Consider the following 14,607-nt stretch of genomic DNA (forward strand, 5'->3'; position numbering starts at 1 on the left):
GGTTTAGTGGGCATGGTGGTGTTGGGTCAACGGTTGGACTCGATGATCTTAGAGGTCTTTTCCAACCTCAATGATTCTATGATTCTCTGATTCTGGATTCTATGATAAATGAAAATGGAAACCAGTAAGGAACATAATACGATATGCTTATGATATTTTGTGTTTGAGCTATTAGCAGGTGCAACACTATTTGCATCAGTGGAGCTGTCTTGACTTGCTTCGCAGCTCAGTGTGGTCCTATATCTATTTTATATGCCTACATTATATAGTGTATGTGCTATTGAAACACAACAGAAAACTTTTGAAATGCATTAGAATGTTAGACTATATAGAGTGGTTAAAATGTGTAGCTGCTTTAACTGCTTGCCATCTGAAATACAAGGAGATGAACCTAAATTGTCTGCTGTAAATGCATGTAAAGAAGTTTTGGGTTTAAGCCCAGATATGAATATACAAATAGATAAAGTTTACTGAATTGTGACACAAAGTCTCAGGGGTTTTGTGGGAATGTCAAAAAACACTCAGCAATCAGAACGTATGCCTGCCATGTTAATACATCTTATGCCTCTGTCTCCAAAACAGATTATGGAGATGGCTGTGAAACAGAAAAAAAGAACATTTATTTAAGAGCTACCTTTACATATTTTTCCAGACTTAACTAAAGCTACTCCAGCGGAGCAACAGCCTAGGATTTCCTCTAAAAAGGGTTTTTAGCATGAGGGATGTAAGCCTCCCATTTTGCATCTGGCAAAGTGGAGTGATCGCTATGGAAATAGGCAGCGTAGCCTACATTTCTGCATGGTGATCAAGCTAAAGCTTTTCTAAATTGCTGATCTGCTTCCCTTGTTACAGATGAATACATCAGAGGAAAGTCGCTAGAAGTTGTCTGGCTTAATGACAGATTGGCACAAGATCCTACAACAAGGCGAACTTTGATTCCTACCCATGCACTTAGCAACTTGTCCCAAACCTTCGCTATTACGAACTAAGATTCTGAAGAAGAAATGATAACTTATTTATGGTGATTTATGAATTGAGGGGACAAAAAAGAATGAAGCTGAATTTTCTACTGTATTGTAAATTACTCTGCAAGCATCTGAAATCCATTGTTATAAAAAGTAATTATTAATTTGTGTAGTGCCATAAATGTATGTCCTAGCTATTAGCCCTGCACAAGTGAGTCTGTTGTTTTAATTGACTTCAGCAAGACTGTTTATGTGAATAAGATGAGCAAAACTTTGGCTGTGAGGGAGCATTTCTCAAAGCTTGAGGCAGAACAATCACATGGGTGTGAACAGACCTCTCTATTTTTCTCTAGGTTACCAACTTCCAATTTAAGAAGGAATGTTGTAAAAAAAAAAAAAAAAGACTATCTGTATCTTCTTTTTCAATATGAAAAGCAGCGGGGCACGGCCGCAGCCCAGGGCTGAGCTGTGAGGGCAGTGCGTACCCCCGCTTCAGTGGGGTGCTCCAGCCCCGCTCCCACCCCACAGCTCTGATGGGTTGTGTCTTCACATGGGGGCACGGAGCAGCCCACAGTGCACATGTGCAATGGAGCCCAAGCTGCTGGCAGTGTAAGGAAGGGATTAATCCAGGCTCTCATTCAGTGTGAGGCTCGGCCCATCTGTATTTAGGGGAGGCATGGGGCATGTGGCTACTGCAGCTCCACATCAGCGTGGAAGGCAGCAGACAACCGTCCAGTTTCTCCTGTACAAGAGCTGGTTATTGTGCTTCTGGGATGTGCATAGTTTCTTCTGGAAGAAATCACCACGTCAAATGGGTGTCTCTTCCACATATGGAGATATTTTCTCAATGGTCCTTTTGAGCCATCTAAATTCTTCATTTTATAGCATTACGTAAAATACTTGTAATGCTATTAACATGCAAGATGAGTCTAAATATGCACAATCCTTTTCTGTTTAAATGAATTATTATAAAGCTCACACAGTTCACAACCAGCTTTGTGGATCACAGAGTTTCACAGTACCTTATGTGTGAGAAACAATCAGAAATTTGATTTTTTGAGGTTACATTTTTAAAAACCTTTGATATTGCCCATGAAAATCAATTTCCTCCGTGGAAGTTTAGGACTTGTGAAGGGGGTTATTCTCACATTTTTGCGAATTCCTACAGAAAAGCAAATGACCTATGATCCCAAAAAGTTGGCAGGTGACTTATTAAACTTCTCTCAAATCTCCTTCAGGAAGTTCATTAAAACTCTATTTGGAAATGGCCAGGTGCTTCTTTCCCACAGTGCAAGAAGGAGATCTGTCACCCTGTTTAAAAAATTGTTTGGTTACTTGGGATAAAGAAATAATCATTACACCAAGCTGTGTGGTTTTGTGGTGGAAAACTGTGACTTGGTGAGAAAAGTGCCAAGGTCAATGCAATGAAAGACCCACAGTGAACTCAGACCTGATTTCAGAAGTCAGTGGTGGATGGAGGCCAGGAGAAGAAAATCTTTTCTGTGGTTCACTTGAAAACACTTTTTAAGATTCTGGATAAAAATAACTCTAGCTTGAGAGAGTTTTTAGCTAGAAAAAATATCATTAGAAAAGATTTTTATATGTTTTATGAGTATCGCTAAGGCTGACAAAATTACCTTGTTTGACACTGGATCCTGACCTAAATACTATGGCCAAGTCAACTAACAGGAAAATAGTAGGGCTAAGCCTTTTTCATTCTTTATTCTGCCAAACCACTGCCTCTTGCAATCAGGATTGATTACAAACACCCAATTAAGAGGCATTTGGAACATGATCTGAACACTAATCCTGTCTCTTTTTCTCTTTATACCTAATTATCAGCCTTAAGATGGGTATTAGCACTTTAATTAGTAGATTTACTTTAGGAACTTCTACATAAACTAAGAAATCTATACTATATGCATAAATGTGAGTATATGCACAGTCTAAAAGAGGTGCATGTAACACATGCATATATCCAGGTAGGTCTGTGTGATATATAAGTCTAGACATATACATGTGACTGCATGTATATCCTGTTTTCAGACATAATTTCATTTTGGAAATACTACAAAAGAAAATAATTGAATTTGGTTTTACATCAGCTGTATAAAAATCTCTATCATAATTATCAAATTATGATCCAATGTTATAGCTTGCAATAAGCTATAATTAAGAAACTAATTTTCAGCAACACATAAGTTTTTGTTTTAATTACATTAGCACAGGAGAGGGGGATAGAGAGGAGAGCAGGGTGGGGTTGACTGAAAACATATTGAGTGTTTCATGGGGCTAATGCCAATGACTCTGGGTTTCAATTTAGAAAGGACTCAGCCCTCTGTTCTGAATGTCTATCTCTGTCCACAGAAAGGATGAAGGATAAGGCTCATGGGAATCCGTATTTGACCCTCAAATTTTTTCCTGTCTGAAAGGTATCTGGTTGAAACACATCAAGACAGAATTCTCCCCACAGTTCACTTAACTGTCTGGATTAATAGAAACGCCTCCATATGATTGTTATTATAATTTTAATGTGCTACTGTACAGAGACCCAAGTCAAGACTCTACTGTGCCAGAGAATGCACCCATACACAGAGTGCAAAACCAGGCTCTGCACCCAACACCTCAGCCCCAAACGCAGGCAAGCACAGATTCTCTAGCTATGACCAGGCAGTGTGGTCATGGTTTCCCTATTACCTTTTCCTGAGAAAACTCAAACCCAAACCGCTACTCTTAAAAGAATGAATTGTTAAACAGTTTGACAAAAGAGACTCTCACAAGAGCTAACTGCTTGGATAAACAACCAAAGAGTCGGTTTATTACGCTGTGTAATCAGAAAAACAATATAATGTCCAACTTCTTTCAACTCTTCTTTAGTCTCTAAAGCACAATAAAATAACAGCATTATCTTTAGATACTTGCATCTGATACTTGTGTGCAAATACATATTAAATCTTGTAGCAAAGAGCACATACTTGTATATACTTCCACAATCCAGAACTTTAAGTTAAGGAAAAGAATTATTTGTGTGTGTGTGTAGGGGAGGGAACACGTTCCATGTCTACTGCAACAAGTGTTTTCTGCTTCCCTGATCCTGCGCAGGCTCTGGGCTGACTCCTTTCCTTGGCACGGTTTACTGTAGCCTTCCAGAGGATATCAAATAGCAGTGGTCACCAGCAGGGCTGTCTGGAGTCTAGCAGCACGCTCCCTGAGAAAGCCTTTCGTGTGCTTTATATAGAGTAGAGAAATGCCCTTGCAGTGCACCCAGAAACATGAGATATCACATGCCCCACAAATCCAGTGCAACGACTCATCCTAAATTATGCCAAAAATACTTGTTTCTTGTTTGGGGGATAGAATGAAGGATTGTGCCCTTCATCCCCTTAGTACTCCCAAAGAATCTCTCAGTAACCCCAAACAGCTCTTGAGGGACAGATTTTTGAGAGAGACAAGGGGGTGGAGAAGACGCCCCTTTGGCCCGGGTATGGCTTTCCCAGTGGGTCGGTGCGGGGCCCCACGTCCTGCTCATGGCTGTGTCGAGCCTGGCTTTGACAGAGAGACATTCAGGCCTTTGCCAGCCTCCTGCAGTGAAGTACGCAGTGGGGTGGCTCAAGGTGTGTGGGCTGGGTGATTTAGTTAATTCAAATTAAAGCAGACATGGGAGCATGGGCGTTCCTCCCATTGCCCTCAGCAGGTGAGGAGAGGGCATTCCTGCTGCGCTTGGGTATCTCGTCCTGAGGCAAGCAGCTAAAAGCCCAACACTGACGCCCAGAGGAGCGGGACCAGGCCATTAAAACCATATTTCTGTTTGAAAGCTTTGAGGCCTTGGCTCCTTCAGACTTCTCTGCTCAACCATGGGCAAATATGAATATGGTCCCTGCCTCTCACAGGCCTGAATGAATCTGCTCCTTTGCTAGCTCTGCTGCTTACCTCGTGTTGTCAGCTGCAGTCACCTCACCGCCTGCTGCGCTCAACAGCAGCAGGGGGAGAGGGAATTAGGAAGCTCTGGCTGACATTTGCCATCAAAACGACCGACACAGTCATAAACCAGTCCTACGGGGCCTGTGCTGCACCCTTCCTCACAGCCTTAGAGAATAACAGGAGACAGCTCTGTGGAAGCGGAGGGCAAAATTCCCATTGCTTCCAACGATAACGGGGCTGCATTGGGCCCAGACCCTCCATTACACCTGAGATGTCCTTGGTGCAGTTTGTGGGAGCAGTTCAGGGCTGGTAAGGCCAGAGCCAGGCTCCAGCTGTGCCTCTGGGCAGTCAGAAAGCAGCTATCATGTCTGCAGCCATTCACAGGACCCTTCTGACAGGCAAGGCTTGACGGGCAGCCCAGTGATGTCCTTTACAGGCGGTTCTCCTCTAGATGGGCAGCTAGGACATGTGCACCGCTGCATTGCCACGGCAGCTCAGTGCCATCCGGGGCTTCTCTTACTCCCATCGGCTCAACCCAAAGGGCTCAAACCACCTCTGCACGAGGGAAACACGAGACACCAAGTCTGCACAAAGCAGATCTCGCTGCATGGAGGAATAGGAACCAGGATTTAGACAAAAGTAAATGAAAGCTTAAACTTTGCAGAAACTAAAGAAAGGCTGAGCCGTGGCTTGCCTTGCTCCTGTTTATCTTACCAGCCTCAGTTTGTTATACCTACAGATTTATAGCATAAATCCATTGACATTATTTAGAAATGAAATGGATGGATGAATTTCTAACGTCATTAAGGTCTATAGGAGTTCCGCAGGGCTACAGTTTCACTCTGTAGGTCTGGATAGCCATTCCTTTCTTCCTTACTCAAGGATCTGGAGGAGCTGTTTTCTTCTATATAAACAAACATAGGTATTTTTTGCCCTGTATGCTATGACTGCAATTTCTATACAGCTCTAATCTCATCAGTGTAACTAATCCCTGGTAAATGCAATATAAAGAATAATTACCTATGACATCTCTCCTTCTACAACTCGAATGTTTCCAAAATGGGCAATTTTTCCATTCTAAGTGATTTGACAGCATTGTGTATATGCTGTATAGTTGTCAACCAAGGATGATATTTACTCTTTATGTCTATAAATGATGGCCAATAAAACAATTGTGCTGTGTGGTATATCTATGAAAACCTTGTAAAACAATACAGTCAAGTCTGGCAACAAAGTCAATAATTTGTCAGTAAGGAAACCACTATTGGGCTTTCTCTACCCAACCCTCCACCTTTCTTAAGCCCTTTTCTTCTGAAGCTTCACATTCATTTTCTTAATGTTTTTAACCTAGTGTCTGTGAAATTTTTATTGCTCCCTAGATAATGACATCTGATCTGAATGTAACCACACACCTCTTTGCTCTGCAACATTTGTCACAAACCATTATAAATTATCATGCTGATCGTGTGCATTGCTGGGAAACCGGAAAAGTTCCATAAATTCAGAGTACTGTATCAGTGACATTCTTGTTTATTATCTAGGTATAAAGTTTTACTAGATTCAAGATGGCTACATTTACACAGTAGGGTACTTCAGCAACACGAGCCTTGTACAGCTTGCACTAAGTGCTGAAAAGCATTTACCACATGCAACAAACACTGGAGCATTTTAACTAATACGTAGCCATATGTTTTGTCTCTTCTATTCATTTTAACCATGTTCCCGACTCCGAAAATGCATGGCTGTTATTGGGGCTTGCTTGAGAAAAGGCAAAACGGCAAACAGAAACTATTTTTCTCTTAAAGTACAACCATAATTTCTGTTTCTTGGCCTCCTGAAGAGAAGGCATAACACTCATTAAAGTTAAAAGTTAAAGGGACTCCGTATTTTTTCATTATGTATGTCCTTGATAACAATCTGTGGTTGACATGATTGTATACTTCCCGCCGAGACCCAGTATTTCCATTATGCTGGTTCAGTAGTTCTGGCTAGATTTTTTATTAGATGAACCTAGCTTGTGTGAACATATTTTTAATTATTTGCGTATCTTTATTCTTCAAAACTGTGAAAGTTGAGTCCTTTGGAATGCCTCCAGAGAAACAGGAATTTTCACCATGTTTGCTTGAAATATAAAACAACTAAAACGGTTCTGATCATCAGGAAATCAGACATATATGAATTTTATGAGGAGTAATTTGAGAAATACTTATTCATTAAAGCATAGCATAATAAGTAGGTAAATCAAGGGCATATTTTTAAAATTAATTCCAAACCCTAACATACAAAGAGACTAACTAGGAACAGCTTCAGTACACCTAATACTTAGATTTGCTGCTTTTGATTCTCCTCAGAGGATCAACCTTTCGCCAGTTTTACATTTCAACACATCTAGCCCTCTATATAGAGTAATATTCAAAAAAGATAAGGCCTCTTGATTTTCTTGTTGACACTACAGAACAAGAAGGTAACCTTTCCAAAGTCACATTGTTTCCCTCCCTGGGCTCACGGAGTCCTTGTTATTAAAGTTGCTTTCAATGCTAACTAAGGTCTAAGATGTGATGAACGGCATTATAAAGAGGATTTTGGGAGCTAGGCCAGCAAGCTAATCTTCTCCTCTAGTCTACTCTAATTGTATGGGGCATTTTTTGTTCCCAGACATGAATTCCCCTATCTCTCATTTTCTATCTGCATTTTATATTTAAGTGCTTATTAATTTTCAGTGCTAAACCTTTCAGTAAACTAGAGTGTAACCTAAATTGCACATTTCTAGATTGCAGACTGAGTTGCTAATAAACTAAGTATATTAGGAAATCAAAATGTACTTAGCTGCAAACCCAAAATATCTTGTGATACGTTTTATTGCATTAATCTCCTGTTGTACCCAATATTTGGTACAAGGAACGTGAATTTTCTAAGTAGACACTGAAATTTCAAACCACAGAGATTGTTGACAAATTCCTGTTGCTGAAATCATTTTCTATTATTCTGGTCCTAAGTTTTTTGGCACAAATACAATCCCTCTCAAGTTAAAAAGAGCAATTTTAAACATAAGTGAAGTAGCAGCTGAGTAATTTAGCATAGCCTAGAAGATTAGCATTTCAGCATAGACCAAATAACGGTAAAGTCATCACCATCGCACACTGCAAAGACAATGCAAACAACCCTGTTTAGAGATTTCCTTCCACCCACTACCATCTCATTACTGCACTGGGCCCCCTTTCAGAGGAAGAAATAATGCAGGGGGGAGAGTGGACAATGAATATTGAGAAGGGAGGGAATCAATCCCTTCCCTGGACCCAGTTCAGCTCAGTCTAGCACTGTTTAGCACAACACCATGCCACAAAGATTACTTGTTCTTCAAATAATTGTATGCTGTACACCACTTTACTGCTGTCAAAGACCACGTTGGTTTTACAGAATTGGAAAAACATGTATTCTAGCAAGGAACAAAAAGGATTTGACACTGAAATATGCTTGATTTAATTTCCTAATCTCTATCTAAGGGACAAAGAGAGACAGACAAACATTTTAAAGCATTAGCACTGTCCGACAGAACAAAAGCAAAACCCGTATCAAGAAGACACAGGGAAGTGAAATATTGTCTGAGTACAACAAATTAAAAATTAAAGAATGGGAAGTCAGTGTGTGAACATATGGCATGAATACGAGCTGCAGCTCCAACACCACAGTAAAAATTTGAACGAAGAGTCAGTTTAGTTTTATGAGCATAGGGTTTTCCTGCATTATCACTCAACTATGGTACTGAAATGCTGATGCATAACAGATTATAAAAAACAACAAAAAAGCAACGAAGCACCACACTGCATCATTAAAGATCTTCATTTTAAGGGAAATCAATAATTGTGATCTAGGTAATCAATTTATTAAATAATAGGAAAAAGATGTGCATGGTAAAAATTAAGTGCTTGAGTACAGTCGCTCTCTTTCTCTAAGTCCAACACTCTAACCTTATGGTCCATTACAACCACTCCTGACAATGCTGAGCATCATTTTACGGGACCAAATCCTCTAAAATCTTGAATACTCCCATGAAATGCCAAACACCAATGGCTATTGAGTTTAATCTCTTCCTGACATGCAGAGAAAACCTTGACTGGTAGCATTAATGTACACTAACTCTCTCTTGCAGTTGTCAGAGGGGAATGAAAAAAACCATGATACTCAAGAAATTTTTAAATAATGAATCACTAAAATATTTTCTTCATGAAACAAGTAGGCTGAATTTAGAGGGCATGTCGAAGAGGGGAATGATCTGACCATGTGTTGCCTTGTGCAAGCTACGTGGTTTACAGATTTGGGGAAAAGTGGGGAACAGCTTCTGGGAGGCTCTGACTCCCCTTCTCACTCTTGGAAATAGATAGTCAAAGGGAATGCAAGCACAGGGGAGCAAAGGGAGCCTCAGCTATCCCCTTCCTCCTCTCAGGGCACTACAGTAGAGCAGGAGGAGGGGAAAGAAGAGCTACTGGCTATAAATCAGGAGCAAAGGGTGAAAGGGGGAAATATGACTATCAGTCCTGCAGTCCACTGCTGCTTAATGGGAGAGAGTAAGTGCCAGACTAACTCTGCGTTAAGAGGATCTGGCAGTTTATAAATTGCCTGTTTCTGCCATAGGCTGTTTGTAGCTGCGGGGATACAAAATGAAAGGGAACTAGTTTTTAAAACTCCAGAGACTTACTCAAAAAAGCAAACAGGCCAACAAACACACAACGGTGCCTCACCCTAATCGCATCCCCATAACGTGCATCATCACCATCATCCACTCGCCTCTCCCATCAGGCAGACAGAGTTCAAATACACTTTAGAAAGCTCAAAAAGATGCAAAGATCTTTTTAACACACACACCACTACCTTCCCCCCCCCCCCCCCCCAGCCCCGAAGAATGCTCCGCCGAGCGCCTCCTGCGTCTTGCCACAGCAAACACCGGCCGCAGCCCCTTGGCAGCGACGGGGACCGGCCCCGGGCGCGGCGGCGGGGCAAGGCAGGGCGCGGAGCCCAGCGCGGCGGGGGATCGGCGGGCGCGGGGCGGCGGCGGCAGCCGGCCGGCAGGTGGCGCCGTGGCGCTCCGGAGCGCGGCGCCCGCACTTACTTGCAGTCGCGGTCCTCCAGGTCGAAGTGGGGGTTGAAGTTGATCATGATCCTCTGGTAGGGCTCCGGAGCCTGGATCAGCCACTCGCATTTTTGGCTGGGGTGGTAGGACTGGGGGTAGCCGGGAGAGGTGAGGTACCCGGGGTTTAAAATTTTGATCGTGTCGCCGCACTTATCTGCAGGGGAAGCAAACAGATTGGCTTTTTTCAGCTCCCCCCGGCAAGCACTTGGTTTCAGCCCGCAGCAGGGACTCAGCCGTCAGCCGTGGGAATGCTGGGGGGGTTGCAGCCTTCTTCAAGCAAACTTTTGCTGCATCCTTGTGCCTTTAACGCAAAGGCATCTCTGCTACATTTTATCGAAGGAAAGAGGTCTGCCTCTCAGTGCCCATCCTTAAGTCCAGTGGCTGGACAGGCAACAGGTAGCAGAAGATACCCCGTTTCTAAACAGTACCCTTTTAAAAAGCCCCGCGCCCTGAGCAAACAGTGCCCCTTACAGTGTTAAAACCTTGCATCCCCACTACAGGTTAATGTTGGCTCAGAAGGGTGTCTGAGACTCAATTATCTCCAAAAAGTTAAATCTTAAGTACGACGTTTTAAGGAAAGCTGGGAGGAAAGCTAAAAGGATGCCATTTGACCCCCTGCCCAGCTATGGGATAAGCCTGGTCTGTGTCACTGACCACTGGGATTGTCTTGGTGGATCCAAGCTCATTCGCAGCAGACCCTCCCTTTGTTTTATCAGTCCATAAATCTAGGCAGGTTGAAACTATCTGTGCTCTTCAAACCCAGGCTAGCAGAGAACAAAGTGGTTTTAGTGAAGCAGAAATCATCCACTATTTATTCCTTCAAGGAAGTTTGTTCATGCTTGGAGACTGCATCAAAGTAATGGAGCAGAACAACATCCTTTCCTCTTCCCTCTGTCCCTTCCTCCCCCCAACAACAACAAAGATTTATTTCTAATAGGAAAATAGTTGCAAAAGTTTCCAGAATCACCAAGTGTGACTGTGAAATGTGGTATGCTGCATCTTGCTCCTTTGGCCAGCATTGTCAGGGTTGCATTTTAAGGTTTACAGGAAAAATAAAAAGGGACAAGAAATCCAACCTACACAGTCACTCACTTCACTGTCCAGTGCAGGTTTGCGTTATCACTTTTTTACTACTGTGGATTTCTTTCTATAGATCTTCAGGGAGGAAAAGCTTTCTCCACACATTGATTGCTTAATTTAGAGCAATAAAATATGATAGTAAACTACAGACAGGAAGAATGTCCACATTAAAAAGCAAGACTATATATCACTACATTCCAATAATGGTATATACAGGCTACAGTGCTGTATCTAATACATTCCCTGTGAAAGCAAAATGGCATTCCTTGCTCTCAGCATGAATTTATAAATGTACGGGATTTTATTGTGGGAAAAACAGGTCAAATGGAAATGAATGAGGAAGTGCACATCGAAAATGCATAAAGCTACACTCTTTATAGAAATTATTTGCCATAAATTAGGAAGGAAGGGGATGATACGTACTCAGCTGTATGGTCAAACCCCAGATATTGCTAAGCATGTTGCTGGGAAAGGCTTATCTTATTATTTATTTCCACTTTGCCTTTGCAAAACAGGCTGTTTTCCTCTGACCAGAACAAAAGGCATTGCAGCTCAAAGCTCAAAAGCTGTCACTGGTGATCTTGCTAATCCTCTGTCTGGGGCTCTCAGGGAATCTTGCCTTTTCCTCCCTGTGTAAGCACACTCGGAAAGTGATCCTGTCTCATTAAGCCCACTCCAGTGCTGCAAACAACATGGCAGAGTCTGGCATCTGTTAAATGCCTGAAATAAAGCAGTGCTGCTTCTAGTCGCTTGACAGAGTCACTTCAGAGGACGCTGAGGTGGACTCACTACCACCAGTGCTCCTTAATCTGCGACTTCTGGGAAAGTGACAGTGTAATAAGATAATGCAGTCTGCTAGACTCCCTGGCTCTGTGCAATCTCTCTCACACTTGATTAAGAAGAGCAGTTTCTAATGACTTTGGACCATTAGTTCTAAATGAGGTTAATGAATTAATTTAGTGGACACTAGTACTGCATGTAGGTGAAGGTGGCATTAGTAGGTCTGGTAGGTTACAGCGAAGGTTAATGGCCTTGGTGACTCCAGCAGGGCCACCACATTAACCGTTCATGGTGGAGGCTTCTGCCCAGCAACCCGCCTACTCCCCTTCTTTTAATGGGGAGAAATGATCAACAAGAGCACTGGGTACCCCCTCCCACCCCTCAGAGGGTGCAGGACTAGGGACAGTCCTGGTTTATGTGGGAGCCAGGGACGCGGCTGCCCACACCCCTCACCTGGGCTGGGGGGGTGAGCAAAGTGCACCTCTCGCAGCATCCCCAAGCTGGGCTTGGTGCACGCCTCTAGTGCCTTAGCTCCTGCGCCACGGCGCTGGAGGAGGCAGCTCGTCCTGATTAAATTAAGCAGTGTCCTCAAAACACATTGGGAAAGAGATTAACTTCCATCATAAAACACGCGATTTTAATACTTTTTTTTCCACGACACTCCACTTGCGGTCCCTTATTAAAACAATATACCAGCATAAGTGGAGGGTGCTCTCTTCTTTTAATTACTTTGATTGAAAACCCAGTCAGGCAAAAGTAAATATTTGATAATTAGTTAATAATAATTGCTCAGGATTTGTCGGGAAAGGAAAGCTCGCACGAGCTGTTTCGTGTGTGAGAGCTAAAACGTCAAGCAGTCCCACAATTAGACCGTCTTTAAAAATGCATCATGTGGTGAAATAGTCACGGTGCCCTGGCATTGTTCGGGGAAGGAGAAGCACGCTGCTTTTAATTAGTTGTGTTTTCAAGGGCTGCCTGATAGTACACTAGCTACATCAGTCATTTGTTATGGGATTTCTCTCTTGGAAGGGAGTCTTGAGCCTTCACAGAGCAGCTCAGCTTCTCTCTTGGCACTGTGCAAGTTACACGTAAACTGCAGACTTGGGAAAGAGGTAGTCTAGAGAGCTCCCCGTTTGAAGACTACCCGCAGGTACACACACAGCTAGTAAAAGGCACGATAATCTGAAATCTTACGCTTTGGAAAAAGAAAGAGGGGGAGAGAAAGCCTTCCCTTTAAAATGTTCATTATCTTTCAGATATCGAGGGCGAGACTTATTTAATTGCCTATGGGAGGAAACATTATTAAAATAATTGGCTGTCCTGATCCTGATCTAGTGAGAACGAGCAGCCTGCTTCATACAACAACCCAAAAGAGCGGAAAATAAAGTCGGAAGGCCATGCCAGGGCGGGCGATGCTCGGGCAAGGACCGCGCCGCCCACCTCCTCCGGCAGAAAGTTCCCCCCAGCCGGGCTCAGGTCGGTGCCGGCCCCATCGTCCGCCGTGCCCCACTGTCCGCCCCCCGCTCTGCCGGCCCCGCAGCCCAGCCCCGCAGCTGCCTGCCCAGGCTGAGACCCGACGTCCCCCGTGACACTTACCGCTTCGTAGAGCCCTGGCGAGGGTGAAGGTGAGGGCTGCACAGTGCAGGAGAAGTCCCCAATCCATTTTCCCTTCCGACAGCAGGGAAAGGAGGAAAAAAAAAAAAAAAAAAAGAAAATGCCCTCCACGCACAACTCTTCCTAGGTCTTAAATCCTCCAGCCGGAGTCAGGAGCAGAAAGCACGGTCCGCAAGGGCAGTCCCGGGGGCAGAGGGAGGCTGGCTTCTTTCTGTGCCTCAAGTCGCCCGCATCCTGTCATTTAGCTCCGGCTCCCTCTCCCTTTCCCCACACTTGTTCCTTCTCCAGGCGCCCCTGCCATTCCCAGCGAGACTAGAAAGCCAAATGAAAACGAGGGGGGAAAAAAAACCAACAAAAAACCAACAAACACACAAACAAGACAGACAAAAATCCTCGCCGCTGCTGGCACCTCGGGAGAGCTCTGCCGGGGCGGGCTCCGGGAGACGGGGCGGGGGTGCTCTGCGGAGAGGAGATAAGGAAGGGAAAGCGGCCGTGAGCGGGGACCAGCCGGGCGCTGGAGTTTGGCAAACTGCGTCCCCCCCGCCTGCCCGCTCTCCCGCTGCGGCGCGGCCGCGGCTGCCGCGGGGCCGGCAGCCCCGGGGCGGCGAAGCCCGGCGGTGCCCGGCAATGCCCGGCCGGGACGGCGATGCCCGGCCGGGGCGGCGGTGCCCGGCGCCCCGCACTCACCTGCCCCGGCGGGAGGCGAGCGAGCGCGCTGCCGCCGCAGGGTCTCCCGGCCGGCCGAGGAAGGGGGAAGCGCCCGGGCGGCCCCTGCTCGCAGCCTGAGGAAGAGGAGCGCAACTCAGCGGCAATAAGAGAGGCCGAGGAGCCGCCGTCTCCCAAGCCCCAGTCCCCTCCCCCTCCCCGCCCTCCTCCTCCTCCTCCTCCTCCTCCTCAGCCCCCCAAGACATCGGCAGCGCGGAAGAACCAACAAACAAACACGACAAACCCCAGCCCTGACACCCAGCCGAGGCGGGGGCTAGCTCGGGGGGACGCGGAGGGGGAGAGGGGGGACGAGAGGCGGCCTCCCCCGCCACGGCAGGTAGAGCCGATCCAGGCGGAGGCACCCACCTGCGCCCCGCCGCCCCCGCGGGCTCCTGCGCGGCCCCGCGCAGCCCT

The 14,607-nt window shown here is 45.0% G+C and overlaps 1 protein-coding gene across 3 annotated transcripts in view; it reads right to left on the reverse strand.

Moving 5' to 3' along the window:
- The window catches only part of NRP1 (neuropilin 1), a 114,873-nt gene extending 100,614 nt beyond the window's left edge, over positions 1-14,259 (reverse strand). For all 3 annotated transcript variants that reach the window (XM_076331839.1, XM_076331840.1, XM_076331838.1), the window contains exons 1-3: positions 14,176-14,259; positions 13,471-13,947; positions 9,994-10,168 (exon numbers count right to left, since the gene is read on the reverse strand). In XM_076331839.1, the coding sequence (XP_076187954.1) occupies positions 9,994-10,168; positions 13,471-13,537 (242 nt within the window). In that variant the 5' untranslated portion in view covers positions 13,538-13,947; positions 14,176-14,259. The remainder of the gene's footprint in view (positions 1-9,993; positions 10,169-13,470; positions 13,948-14,175) is intronic.
- Between the last annotated feature and the right edge of the window lie 348 nt (positions 14,260-14,607).

This window comes from Aptenodytes patagonicus, chromosome 2 (assembly GCF_965638725.1).
Source record: "Aptenodytes patagonicus chromosome 2, bAptPat1.pri.cur, whole genome shotgun sequence".
NCBI lineage: Eukaryota > Metazoa > Chordata > Aves > Sphenisciformes > Spheniscidae > Aptenodytes > Aptenodytes patagonicus.